Below are 15112 nucleotides of genomic sequence, written 5' to 3' on the forward strand. Positions count from 1 at the left end.
TATTTTATAATACTGTGGAAAAATAACCACATACAATTAAAATAATAAAAAAAACATTGTAAAAGTTCTGTGGGGAAGAAGCACATGGGTCACTTTTTTCTTTTGTACTTTACATTTTAACAGATGAATAAAACATAAATGAAATAAAGTTAATTATAAACAAATTAAGTACAGATATTTTTTAACAGGAGCTTGAGGAAATGTATCTGGAGTCACACTGAAACATGCTCACAGTCACACAATATAAACAGTATTTCACATTCATTCCCTCATCTTTCCGTCTCAAATTCATTGTCTTCTCATAATTCATAAAGGTGCCAAATAAGTCTTGGTCATTAAGGTATCTAACGTTAATAATGAAAACCCATTTAAGTCGCTCTTATAACCAATTAACTGTAAAATGTCTACATATTTCAAAAATGAGCCGCTAATTTCTTGTACCAAAAGGTATTGATCATTGCATATTTTGAATGTTCAAAACATTTGAACATAGACCAAGGCTCATGTACATTTCCGTAGATTAATCCTAAATCAAGCCAGATTTAAACTCAACAGCAAAACATCTTTTGCACAAATTCATCTTTACTGCAGAGCAGAAAGGTTTCTGAGCTCATAATATAAGACCTTTAATTTGCATAAAAGAGATTTTACAGAAACTCATGACTTGAATGATTAAATTGCTTCCATTCTAGTATTATTTTAAACTTTGCACTTGTGATCTGATTCTTCATCCCTTTACAGAATTTAGACAAATGTGCAAATCATGAACATAAAAAAAAATTCCTTTACATTGCTTATACCAAAAATCATTCGATCTGTGACCCCTTACCACTATCTTAGAAAAATATTATAAAAGCATTTTGAAATGTAATTTAGTTCAGATACAAATATTGAAAAGCACTCTACTCTACTTTGAAAGTGTTAAGGACAAATACATGGACACTTGAGAGAAAGAGATTCATCACATTCATTTTTTTTCCTCCACGTCAGCAAACACACACTCATCCACACACACAGGAACACAGAGCGTCAAATACTCGTGAGGTTTTCTTGGAAGGAGGCAGAGCGTGTGTTCAGAGAAAAGTCTGTAAGCTCACTTTGACACACTTTGAGTAGCATCCATCTGTAAAAAATCCTAAAATGTTACATAAACTCCAGCTTTCAGAGTTAAAAGCACTGGTGGCATTTACCCAGACACTCACGTCTCCGTCCTATCAGAAGAGTTCAGAAGAGTTCAAACTGGCAGCAGACAGCTATTCCTACGAGGAGCTCGGGCAGTGTGAGCAGGGGTTAGCGGGCCGTACGGTAAGTTATTTCACAAGTGATTGTCGACACTTGCAGAATTATTCAGCTCGCTGACTTGTTCTGCAATATCACATTGTGGATTATACAACTTTGGGTGAGCCCACCCACAATTCCCATAATTTAAAACGCATTATATTTTATTAGGTTGAGTATTGGGACCGATCTAAAAAGGTCCAGCGTAAACTCCAGTGCAATCAGGCCTTCACTGGGCTTTACATCTAAAAATTGATGGCTTCTGGTGCCCTCCAGCCTTTTATTGGCCATTCTTTCAGCCAATACCAATTCACATGGAGAAAACAGTCCAATTGCTGCTTTGCAGTGTCTCATTTTTGGTGCAGATATTTTAGGTTTCGCCACATCAACCTCTTCTTGAAATTTAAAAGGAAAGATGATAAGGTTTACACGCTTTCTCTCCAGTCATCACTGTGACCTCTTCTGCTGCAGTCATTTATTAATTTGGCACTTTTTTTTCTCTAAATCACGTTGTTGTAAAGGTAGAAAACACAATGTGTGTGTGTGTGTTTGCATATAGTTGCATTGGAGAGTTTTCATACTGTAAGAGTTTGTAAAAATTAGCACGTGTACCATATATTTTCTTCCACGGAAGTGCTTTTTTGTTGGTAAGTGTGTGTTACACATGAGTCTGCATTCTCTGCGTGTGTCTCTGAGAGTATTCTGTAGGTGGGGTTGAATATGGAAATTGGGCGGAGCTGGGGTGTTTTCCCACGTTAGCATCTTGACTCGTCCCCACCCCTTGTCCAGTAGGATACATTTCATAGGCTGGTCCTGCCTCCAAAGGCGGGGCAAAACCTAACCTGTATTGAGGTGTTGTTGAATAAGCGTAGCTGTCAAAAGCCAGTGGATTGGTTGATTCCAGCAGGCCACGCTCTCCAGTATAGTCCGTGGTCTTGGAGACAGGGTTGGGTGGGGCTTGGATTTGCGACGCCCTGGCAATGGTGTTAAAATGGGTGTATGTGTTGTGAGCCATTCGGGATGTGGGCCGGGGCTCGTAACGGCCCATGGGTGCCGGGTGAATGTTGGCCACTGGGCCACCAGTTGACGCCGAAACTGAAGCAGGATTTGGTGGCCGAAATTCCTGGTACAGCAGGGAACGGTTAGAAGTGCGGACTTCATCATGTGTTGTAGCTCGAACATTGTAGTAACCATTGGTGGGGTCCTGAAATTACAAAATATATATTTTACTGCAATGCACTAATTGTTGTTTAGGGTGCAGTCACAATTAACATACTCAGGTCAGTTTTAAACTGATTAAGAGTTTTGTGTGAAGCATTTTTTCATGCATTTTTCACTTGAGGTGGTCATGCAAATTCACCACACTGAACAAAATTTTTTTTTCTGCTTTGCAGAAATTTCACTAATGTGACCGCACATTTAGTTCTGGTTTACAGGTACTGTATAAGAGTGTGCTAACATCTGTGTTTGTGTAAGCCCTATCTCCGGGGGACTCACTTTCACATCTCGCACTCGCTCTGAGTGGGCCTCGAACCCAGGTCTCTAGCATGGGAAGTGGCAACTTAACAAGAAGGTTAAATGACTGCAGCCAATAGCATCAGGGAGTGAGCTTTACCTGCACAGTACCTACTTGCTGGCTTCCGTTACATTTGCACACACTATCATTAAAAAAGTCTGGAGTTGGTAAGATTTTTAAATGTTTTAAAAAATATGGTGACGAAAATACTGTAAAACAGTAAAAAAAACTTACTTCTGACAGTAATATAAAAAGTAAAAAGGAAAAAAAGGAAAAACTGAAAAAAATAAATAAAAGGGAAATATATATATATATTGGGTGGTAAAAAAAAAAAAAAAGGACCATAACTATAATACTTCCTTTGTCTCTGTCAGACATTACAGGTAAATTGTGTAATTTCTGCAGCACTACCATCAGCAAACAGAAATGGAAAATGAATGACAGTTTTCATGAACACTTCTTGCTACTGGTCAGGCAAATCGATAGCCCCACCCTAAACTCACAGCATTGGTTGAGCCAATGTTCCTGTGTGAGGCTGGCTAGGGTTCTCAAAAAATGAATGTTTTGATATAACGCCACAATATTATTATTATTTTTTTTCACTTTTAGAAGTAGTCAAGCTATATTGTCCTAGGATGTTAAAGTAACACTTTCAAAAAATGGTACACTTCTCCTTTAAGTATAGCATTCATGTCATGTGCCTGCTCTGTTTCTTACCTTGGCCTCATACTCCTCCGCCTTGGGCTCCAGCGTGTCGCTCTGGACGTCCTGCTTCAGCTCCATGTCATCTTTGAAGGGCTGGGTGGAGGGAGAGAGGGAGACAGAGGGAAGAAACTAAACCATCAAACGACAAAACACACACACGGAGAGAGGGAGGAAGAGAAGGAGAGAGAGAGAGGGAGGAAAACAGGATATCAGCTTTATCAGAACTGGTGAAAAATAGATGTTCTTTAGTTTGTGGTGGAAAGAAAGTCTTTCACCATTAGAAACTCGTTTTACTAATAGGTTTATCTTTTCAATTCAAAAATCTATTCAAAAACATATTTCTTTAATTCTTTCACTGTTGTGGATAAAATTAAGAAGAAACGACCCAATTTAAAAAGCACTAAAATTGGTGGCTCCTAAACTCACTATTTTTAAATGCACTTTAATATTTTGATTTCAGTCAGACTAAAAATCATGTAAATGCTTTATTTTGACTAAAAATATACCAGTGACTAGATAATGTGATTGTAGAGATTTTATAGAGCAGTTAAACCATATTCAAATAAACAATAGAAACTTCCAGCAACAAGTAATGTTTCTGTTTACACTGAAAGCTAAAATTCTAACAGAATATAATCACTACAATCACAATATGTTTGATATTCCATACAGCAACACTACCATTCAAAGGTTTGGGATCAGTGAGATTTTCTTTTAAAAGTAGTATAGTCCAACTGTATTCAACATCGATGACAATAAAACATGTTATTAAAAAAGCACAAAATCAGCATATAAAAATAATTTAATGAGGATCATGTGACTGGAGTAATGGTGCTGCAAATTCAGCATTGCCATTATAAGAATAAATTACAATTAAAAAATTTGTTTAATAATTTTTTTAATTACATGGATTTTTAAAAAAATAATATAATTCATATAATATTACTGTTTTGCTGTATAAAATCTTATGAAACTGCAGTGCTTCATAGTGCACAATGTTTTAGAAACCAAGTGTCTGACAAGTCTCTATTTCTTGATTTTTTTTATGGTAACAAAATAGCATGTCTGAGCATATATTTAAGAACGTTATATCAGACAGCCTGACAGTCTACGTTATGCTATAGATACTCACAGAATACATAGCTTTTACCATTCGTGTAGCTGTGGAGGCGCTGGCAGCCTCCTCCTCAAGACTGTGAGTCTCCTTGTTGACCGTTTCCACTTTAATGTCTGGCTTCAACGTGACTCCACGACGACCTGGAAGCATAATAGATCACTGACACAAAGCCTCACATCATTTTAATTAATGGTTCCATTAAATCACAGCGGTTTAAGATGCAAGAAAATGTCACAATACAAATATCTTAATAGTAGCCCTAAAAATTATTGAATTAGAATTACGTTAATAAATAAATATAAAATATATTATTACATGAAATAAAATATATAATTTATCATTTTTCTTTCCTTTTGGAATTTTAACTAAAATATGACCGGTGTTTTAAACAGGCTTTTTTATTTTCTGTCTTCTAGCCACAAGGGGGCACCAAACCATAATCAAGCATTTTAGTAGATTTTTTTTTTTCACCATATCAGAGCATTGCCTGAAAACATTTGACAAATTCATCACAAACAAATGAACATGAAACAGATGCACACACTCGGAGCCACACACATATACACAGTGTACTCACTGGCTTTGCGCTGTCGATACAGATAGAATATCAGAGCAAACAGGAGGAGCAGAAGCAACATGGAAGATCCAACAGATCCACCTGCTATCACACCTACAGGCACTATATCTGAGAGAGAGAGAGAGAGAGAGAGAGAGAGAGAGACAGACAGAGAGAGAGAGACAGAGAGAAAGAGAGAGACACACAGAGAGAGAGAGACAGCCATGAAACAGATGTTTATATTACTTACAGATGTATTTCTAAGTCAAAGACAGGTGGGTATAATATCTATACTCACTCACTACTGTATTGTGTTTTATACAAACAGATATGTTTAAGAGCAAGGGACTGACAGGTATTAATCTACAGATGTAATATCTTAGAGACAGATATGTATAATGCCTACAAAAGGCAAATAGCAGCCACTATGTTTTAGAGGGAGACAGCTCTTAAAAAAAAGTTTACACACCCTGCCCCTGGCTCTTAGTGCATCAGTAAAGTTTCTTTTCTCTTTTTTAAAGATTGTCTGGATTTATTCCTTTAATAAATACTATGGATAACTAACGTTGTAAAAAAATATATATACAGAGGAAAACTGAGTCCTATGTTTGTTGTATGTCATTTTTCTCTAGAGGACCCTTTGTGTTACATACCTTATTAAGAATATCAAAATATTCCAAAGTGTTAGATTAAAGTTACAAAATTTGTGTAATCTCATGAAACATATTACAAAAACATTTCAAAGCCTGCATTTTGTAATCTGTAGTGAAATAATTTTTAAAAGTAACCTTCCCAGCCCTGATTAAAAATATGGGTGTTATACTCCTGACACTACATCTGAGTGTAAAAAAGATTTGATCTACAGCCATTATACATCTAAGAGAAGGACACCTAAACACTGCACTATATCTGTGAGAGAAACTGACAGGTATTATACCTACAGATGCTATATCTGAGAGCGAGAAGAGAAAGAGGTTTTATCCCTATAGATGTACTATATCTGAGAGAAAGAGTTATATGCATACTACTTTATCTCACAAAGAGACCTACTGTAGTGAGAGAATGAGACACGTTTATAGACACTGTACTGTTTTTCTGACCTGTCTCCTCCAGTGTGATGATCATGGTTCCCGGTCCAAACGCGTTCCATGCCGTGCAGTTGTAGGTGGACTGGAAGTCGGACTCCATGACATTATTGATGGTGAGGGTGGACAGAACGGCGCCCCCTTGTGACGCAGGTCTACTCTGCTCCACTGTGTACCTCTCCAGCAGCGTCCCTCTCTCTTTTTCCCACACGTTCTCCTTCCATGCCCAAACCTGCAGTAAAACCACATTAGTAAACTGCTGAATGAGAATGTCATGTATTTTTAAAAACACACACACACACAGGCAGGGGTTCACAGGCATTATAGCTCTTTTAGGATTTTGCTCTGAACTGTGGGAGAGCAGACAGTTCATACAAAATGAACAACACTCCATCAAATATTCACAGCGCTAATATCCCTCTCAAGCTGACAACAGAGCGACGGTGAGATCAGGGGATGCCACAGAAAGGATGAGAGGATGAGGAACAAGAACATATGGCCCACTCTTCTTTCCTCTCCTCCACTTTCTTTCCTTATTTTTTTTCCATTATTCATTATCTCTTAAGTACCATCTTCACATTAAGGCCAGTCCTGTTGTGTCACGTCTCAATATCCAGTGAACGATCAGACAGAGAGCACCAGAGGAGTGTGAGTCTCTATTACATGCACAACATACTATTATGACAAATCTAGTTTTAATTTGATCTTTATTCCCTTTAATAACCTACTTAAATATTACCCTAATAGTATTCTATTTTAAGTTTGTGGACCGTTTATTAATTAAAAAAAAAAAAAAAAAAAAAAATTCTTATTTTATTTTTTATTTTTTACTACTACTTGTTCCCTCTGTTTTCAGGTTTTTGATAAAAAAATTTGCAGCTATTTTAATTGATAATTTATAAACTATTATTTAATTTGTTAATATTACAATTTGTTAACTTTTTTAAGACTGCTATTTTTGTTTAACTTTCGCACACTGTTATTTTATTGGACTGTTGTTTTATTTTAATTTATTACATTTTATTTAAAAAATTATTCCTTTGTATCCATTCCATTTGTTAATCCTATTATTGTTCCTTCTATCTTACTTTACTTACTTTTTTGTAGTTATTTTATTTTATCATTCAAAAATGCAAATGTAAAAAATATATTTTATATGTTCATATTATTTGTTTTATTTTAATAACTATATTCTATTTTATTTTATTCTGCAGTTGTCTTATTTTATTTACCATTTCTTTACTTTGGTTGTTAATACTAATTTGTTATTTTCATTATTCTTCTTTACCTTTTTGCAGTCTTTTACTTAAAACAACAAAAAAAACGTTTTTATTTGTTAATATTTGTTTTCTTTGTTTACTGTTTTAATACTAATATTTTTATTTTTCTAATATTTATTTCTTATTTTTATTTTATTCATTTATTTTATATTTATTACATTTTTTTACACACCATACTTTTATTTTATTTGTAAATACTAGGTTTGCTGCATTTGCACTATTTGTATTTAATTTTTATTTTACTGACTTGGTACTGTACATGTACAGCAGATTTTTGAAGCAATATGAAAGAAAGGAAAAAAAGAGACTTTAAGGAGAACGATAAAGAGGAGGAGGGTGACGCGAGGACAGGTGGAGAATGAAGGAGAGAGCAAGAGTGAAGGTAGGAAGGAGGAAAAGAGGCAGAGCGCTGAGTAAAGTGCTGAGATTGTTAAAAGCTCACTCATTTGTCTGTCATGTCGTGGCGTCTGCTGGTGATAATCGACACTGAAAGGTACAGGACTTTGTTCTGCACTGTCACTCTTTTTCTCCCCCTCCCCGTCAGCCCTCCTCATCTTTCATGTCTCATTTGATATCTTCTTGACCTCTATTTTTCACGCTTCCTTTGGCTCTCTCGTTCTCTTTCTCTAAGCTCGCTCAGTATTCAATGAAGTATAGAGTAAAGGAAGGATGCAAAACAAGTACAGTAAGAGACACATTAAGAGAATACATAAAGCCGAATAAAGCTGCTTTATGTAATTTCTGCACCATTAGTGCCAAGAAACAGCACTGGAAACCCGGAGAAATTATATTGGCAATGCACAACCAGAATTTCCTACATGTAAAAAATAAGGAAGAAGCAGCCCACCCTCGAGAAAAAGAACAAACTTTAAAACTCAAAAAATCTGAAAAGTTCGAGATTATTTATTCCACATTCATTTTTACACAGTATTTGCAGAATGCATTAAACTGTATTGTCTGCTGTAAATCACAGCATGCCCCATGTCGAGAATAAGCTGTATTATTTACTATAGAGTGGGATTCCTACTCACGATTTTGTCCGGTGGAGGGGTGCTGGCTATGTAGCACTTGATTTCCCCCTTCTCTCCTCTCACCGCATACTGGATCGGCTCGCTCGAGATGATTGGAGGACCTGGACACCCAATCACATCATTAGAGATTCATAACACTCTTTTCGATTTTAGCAGCCTTGTATGAGCATTCAAAGAGATAGTAGGTTCACCCATGTGTGTATGCAATGACACACTCTTGTGTAGTTCTGTATGTGTTACTGACCATTGACTGTAAGAGTGACCTCTGTTTCTCCCACACCGATTCTGGGGACGATGGCTTTACACACATACTGTCCTGCATCCGCCTGACTCACAGACTTCAGGAATAGCTGATTACTGTTACTGAGGACCTGGACAACAAAGAGTGGAATAAAGAAAGACAAACAGCATTATATATGGTCAATAGGGTATTTTTGTAGTGTGGCACAAGTGAGTGCATTTTGTAGGGTGTAGAAAGCATTATCTAGTGTGCACTAACCATGCTGGAGCCCTTCTTGGTCCATGTGAGGGTGAGTGGAGGATTTCCTGACCATTTACAGTTGAGTGAGACATCAGAGTCAACGTCCACCGTTACAGGCCTCGGCTCCAGCACCAGAATTGGACCAACTACATGAGAGAGAAAAAGAAGCCAACAAGGTTACTATAATTTACTAAAGCAATTAAAGCTGCAGTAGGTAACTTTTGTAAAAATATATTTGCAGAAATACATCGCTCCCGGTAAGAAACAACCAATCAGAGCTGCGGTCCGTAACTTTGTTTGTGTTCAAAATGTAGAAAAATGTATATAATAAGCGAGTACACCATGAATCCATTTTCCAAACCGTGTTTTTAGCTTGTCCTGAATCACAAGGGTGCATCTATAATAAGTGTTTATATTCGGACTATTTTAGATTGCTTCGGGGGTACCGCGGCGGAGTAACCCAGTACCTTTGTGATTCTTCATAGACATAAACAGAGAGAAGTAGTTCCGGCTACGATGTTCTTCCGCAAGACGCAAGCAGTTCTGTTTATTAACCGCTAGAGCGTCAAAAGTTACCTACCGCAGCTTTAAGTGTTTTTTTTGTTTTTTTTTGAAAAAAAAATATTTGAAGTAAAAAAAACTTACTCAAACTTAAACTGAAGACAAACTAACTAAAAGTTAGTAAAATATTTTTGAATGTTATAACCCTAGATGCAAACTGGCATCAGAAAAATTTAAATCTGCATTTTAATAAACACATTTCTCAATCTATGGCTTTGGAAATGGTGTTTTTGTATCTTTGGATATGCCAAAGCAGAGCAGAACTGAAAAATCCAAATGAGTGGCTTGACTTGTTTTAAATTATATTTAAAATGTGAGATTTAAATTAAAACAGTATTTGCACTGAGCCGCATATCAATGGCAAACACATACAGTATGAAGAAGAATCTAAATACGCACATCCAAAAAAAAAGCATTGGCCAGGTCCAAGATCAAAGGGTAAATAAAAAAAAATTTCACAAAGATCTGCAACGTTTAGTTCAAACACCTTCGTCAGACAAACACATACAGTATAACATAACTCCATCACTGTGTGGTAGATGATTGGATGGATGGACTGAAATACTCACAGTGAACGTCCACTAAAATACTGACGTTGGTGCTGCCCACCGCATTAAAGACTAGACAGGACACGGGTTCAGTGAAGAACGAGTGATCTGCTGTCGTCTCGAACACACTTTCTCTCGCTCCATCCAGAATCACACCCCCTTTAGCCCACCTACAACACACCAGGGTAATTATAGTTAACTTAAGCTAAAAACATATTTAAAACAAAAGAAATAAACATAAAAAATGTCAAAAACACACAATGCAACGCACACTGAGCATATGTAACACAGAGAGAGCATGTCACTGAGATCAGCATAGACACCCACACTACTCACAAACCTGTAGCCCATAATGGGAGGGTTGGCAGTGGCCTGGCAGGTAAACTGAACTCGCTCTCCTTCTAGAACCGAGCGAGGCTCTATAGACAGGACAACTGTAGGAGGATCTGGAGAGAGATTGAGAAGCTTAGGAACATTCTTGTGCATATACAGTATGCTAGCACAGCTAAAAAAGTGTACGCAAACACACACTTACGGTGGACGTTGAGTGTCACAGTGACCCTCTTTCCCAGCGGGGCAGCCAGGTTTGAGGCCACACAGGTGAAATTTCGTCCTGTATCTGTGTCCACTGGCTGAATCTCCAGAAAACTCTTTGTGGTCACCCTCTTCCTGTCTGCTAACACTTCCTGATACACAGACAGACAGACAGATAGACAGAGAGATAGAATATGTACCGTATGTTCTCATATAAGTGATCTTGTGCGGTCACTCACAGTGCTGGTATGGGCTCCCTCCACCATGATCCCATCTTTGTACCACTCTATCGTTGACAGTGGCTTTGCTCCTCGAGACACACAGGTGAGGTTATATGAGGTTCCTGCTGTCAGCAGGATCTCTGGAGAGCCCTCGATAACAGGACCTTCAGGGGGAACTACACACACAGACAGATAATATGCTGAATGTGACTTACACACTGTGCACGCAGATAACATCTATAAATACTGACACATATATGGTATTTTGCCCTTTGTGAATATTGTGTATGACACAATATTGATTGAATGCTTTGGGTCAGTAATGTAAAAAAAAAAAAAAAAATTACACATGCATTAAACTGATTGAAAGAGATTTCATGTTTATCATGTTAAAAATTCTAATGCTGTTCTTTTAACTTTCTTTCATTAAAGAATTATGAAAAACAGTTTCTTCAGGGATATTAAGTAGCACAACTGTTTTCAACACTGATAATAATAATAATGTTTCTTGAGCACTGAATCAGTGTATTAGAATGATTTCTGAAAGATGATGTGACACTTAAGACTGGAGTAATGATGCTGGAAAATCAGGAATAAATAAAAAGTTAAAATATATACAAATAGAAAACTGTTCATTTGAATTGTATAATATTTCACAGTTACTGTAGTTTTGAACAAAAAAGTGCAGCCTTGGTAAGCATAATTTAAAAAACATAAAAAGACTTATCAACCCCAAACGTTTGAATGGTAGTGTATGTGTGGAAAGTTTATTACCGCATTGTTTCACTTGTGTATGTCGTAATGTAAATTCTGTGATTTGATTTTTCAAGAAATTCTTTGCAATGATGACAATGTACACTTTTGCATATGATGTCAGAACAGCTTCACAAAGAAAAAGAGACAGAGAGAGAACGTAGTGCACAGTACATACTGTACACTACATACTTTTTTGTGAACATTATGTAACAATTAATATTTCAAACAGTAGTATATTGCAACATTGTCACAGAAACTATCTCAGGTATAAAAATAATTTTTACTTGTGCATTTAATTTAGTGTGGTTCAAATAATCGGCAACAAGAGATGTCAAACACAATTCATATGGCTTTAGGTTAATTTACCACACAAGAAATAGAAAATCAAGTTGAGTGCATAGCATTGTGGGATACAATTTGCAGTTGTTTATTGAAATGCATGGAATTTCATGCAAAAAAAATAAAAAAGCTTACTTCTCACATTATACATTCTGTAAAAATACTATAATGGTAGTATGCTATTCCGAACATGTGTGTACTCACTCAGAACAGTGAGTTTAGCTCTTCTGGACCTCAGAGCGGCTTCAGTGGCCTGACACTCGTACAGTGAGTCATCGGTCAGGTCCGCTGACGTGATCTCCAGATTATACTGCCCAACATCCAAGATCCGCAATACACGGTACCGCGGCCAAGCTGAAACACACACACACACACACACCATTACACTATAACACAGTAAAATTTTTCTTGCACTTATCTATGCAGATAATACTGCACCCAGCATAGCTTGTAAGTATAGTCAGAAATCATTTTTCTATTGCCTTAAAAGCATGACTATCCTTATTTCACAGATTTTCCCTCCTAATAAACATACAGCTCAAACAAATATACATTTTCGTTGTCCATTAATCGAATGCTCCAGCGATCTTTGCATTATAAAACACAAGCCACATATTTCACAGCTAATTTAGCCAATCAGTGTGATTATGTGGTGGCTTGTAGGACATGCGTTGGTCACCAGAGGGCAGCACTCCGACACATTGGCATTCTGACTGCACACACTCTCTGGCACACACATTATGACATCATGGATCTGGATACCAGGAGGACAAAAGTATTGGCAGTGATTACATCATCCTTAAGCTCAACCAATCAGCAAGCAGACGCTTAACCTGTGCGCATGTTTGCACATCTATATGTGTGTGTGTCTGTCATTAGAGCGGACAAAGGAGCAACACGTCCAAAAAAATAAAAAAATAAAAGGGGGAAGAGAGAGCGAGACAGAGGACAAAGAAAGAAAATGGCAATGTCTGGACAATGAAAGGAAAAAAATATGCCTCTTGCATCATTTTAAATGGAGGAGAGGGAGAAACCTTATGCTGTACTGTATGTTGCATTATATATGTTATATAGACACAGGTTATTAAAGAGGAATGTGACTTGCCAGATATCTGAGCCAAATTCCAAAATAATTATTTCTATCATTGAAAATTAGGTTGCACAATTTGTGTATGTAAAAATGGTGTTTGTCTTAAACACTTAAGCAGAAATCATGCATTCACAAATCTAAATCTGGTCAGTAAACTGCTTCATACTGAAAATCCAGCTATCATACCCACCCTCGTGTCACTCCAAACTAGTTTGACTAGATACAACTCAAATGCATAGTGATCGCTGGCTGTCAGACTTAGTTGCAGTATTTCTTGGTTTATTCATTTGAACCCATATCTTTTTTGATGCTGAACCAAATTTGTACTACTCAAGTTTCCCGTCGTACATTTAAAGGTAGTTCTTTCCCCACCTTTGGTCTTGTGTTGTTACACCTAGAGCACTTATAGAGATTCTCCTCTAAAATAGGTGCATAACGCCCTTGGTTAGTGTGATCTGATGTGTGTGTGTGTGTGTGTGCTCACCCCTCAGATCTTCTCCGATGCCAAGAGCGAGCCCGTCTTTGGTCCACTGTACAATGCCGGTGTAGTTAAACACCACGCAGGACAAAACTACTCTCTCCCCGATCACCACAGACTGATCCGCCGGCTCCTGAGAAAACCGCGGGCCGCTGAGCACTGACAGACAGAGAGAGAGAGGCAAAAATGAGCTTTGGTACATTGTACAAGGGATACTGTAGTTTCTGTTTTTCTACCACTTTTATGAGGATTGTTTTTTTTGTTTTTTTTTGGTGTGGCATATATTTATATTAAATACTTCTAATCCATGCCAAGAGGAGAAGAGTAAAATATTGACATTTAAATAATTAAAAATACTTAAATTCTGCATTTGACAGACACAAACAATTTGTAATATAAACTATTCCATTCAAAACAGTAATATTGTGAAATATTACTAGATTTTACAATTTGAATTTTAAATGTAAGTTATTCCTGTGAAGGCAAAGCTGAGTTTTGAGCATCATTACTCTACTCTTTAGTGTCACACAATCCTTCAGAAATCATTCTGATATGATGATTTGCTTATCAAGAAACATTTTCTTATCATTGTCAATGTTAAAAAGAGTTGTGCAGCTAAACGTTTTTGTGGAAATTGTGATAATCAGGATTCTTTGTTGAATATAATAAGTTTAAAATAACAGCATTTATTTAAAAATGTAATATTTTGTAACATAAAGGTCTATAATGTTTCTTTTAATTAAATGCTTCCTTGCTAAATAAAAATTGTTTAAAAAATATGAATGGTAGTGCATATTAAAATTTTACATGAGAAATAACAGATCACAAGGACATTTTACCCTGCATTTTAAATGTCAGGGAAATTTTTTCCCCAATCCTTGGTTAATTTTTGACAATGTGACATTGATACATTGTGTTAATCATGTACATATATATATATATATATATATATATATATATATATATATATATATACATATATATATATATATATATATATATATTTTTTTTTTTTTTTTGACAATGTGACATTGATACATTGTGTTAATCATGTACATATATATATATATATATATATATATATATATATATATATATATATATATATATATATATATATATATATATATATATATATATATATATATATGAAGATTAATAAATATTTGTACGTACGTATACTATGCAGACTCCTATTGCCACATCACAAATATTTTCATCCATTACATCATTGCAGAGATAAAAAAAAAAATAATAATCTGTCATTCTCTCTCTTTCTCCTCAGGCATATGCCGCTCCTCCAGGATTACTGGTAACAGTCCAATTTGCTAATTAAGGTAAAACGTTAATAAAGGGAGGGAGAAAAAAGGAGAGGGTGCACCTCCAGAGGATTACATTTACAACCATAAAACAAAACGCTTGATCACACTTTAAGTAATAGGTCACACCAAAATGGAAATTCTGTCACCATTTACTCCAGTAAACCAATAATTAAGAATGTACTGGACGCTCCTCTCCACATAGTGCAAATGAAAG

The 15112-nt window shown here is 36.2% G+C and overlaps 1 protein-coding gene across 4 annotated transcripts in view; it reads right to left on the reverse strand.

The window, feature by feature from the left end:
* Positions 1-128: 128 nt before the first annotated feature.
* Positions 129-15112, reverse strand: part of LOC127934784 (kin of IRRE-like protein 1) — a 29409-nt gene continuing 14425 nt past the window's right edge. Inside the window, exons 2-15 of one of the 4 annotated variants that reach the window (XM_052532358.1) lie at positions 13583-13735; positions 12213-12362; positions 10932-11089; positions 10694-10844; positions 10499-10604; positions 10180-10328; positions 9068-9195; positions 8813-8939; positions 8569-8669; positions 6273-6489; positions 5194-5301; positions 4650-4756; positions 3512-3592; positions 129-2482 (exon numbers count right to left, since the gene is read on the reverse strand). In XM_052532358.1, coding sequence (XP_052388318.1) covers positions 1937-2482; positions 3512-3592; positions 4650-4756; positions 5194-5301; positions 6273-6489; positions 8569-8669; positions 8813-8939; positions 9068-9195; positions 10180-10328; positions 10499-10604; positions 10694-10844; positions 10932-11089; positions 12213-12362; positions 13583-13735 — 2282 coding nt within the window. In that variant the 3' untranslated portion in view covers positions 129-1936. Of the gene's footprint in view, positions 2483-3511; positions 3629-4631; positions 4757-5193; positions 5302-6272; positions 6490-8568; positions 8670-8812; positions 8940-9067; positions 9196-10179; positions 10329-10498; positions 10605-10693; positions 10845-10931; positions 11090-12212; positions 12363-13582; positions 13736-15112 lie in introns of all 4 variants that reach the window. The other 3 variants (XM_052532356.1, XM_052532357.1, XM_052532355.1) reach the window with 3 other exon arrangements.

This window comes from Carassius gibelio, chromosome A2, assembly GCF_023724105.1.
Source record: "Carassius gibelio isolate Cgi1373 ecotype wild population from Czech Republic chromosome A2, carGib1.2-hapl.c, whole genome shotgun sequence".
Classification (NCBI taxonomy): domain Eukaryota; kingdom Metazoa; phylum Chordata; class Actinopteri; order Cypriniformes; family Cyprinidae; genus Carassius; species Carassius gibelio.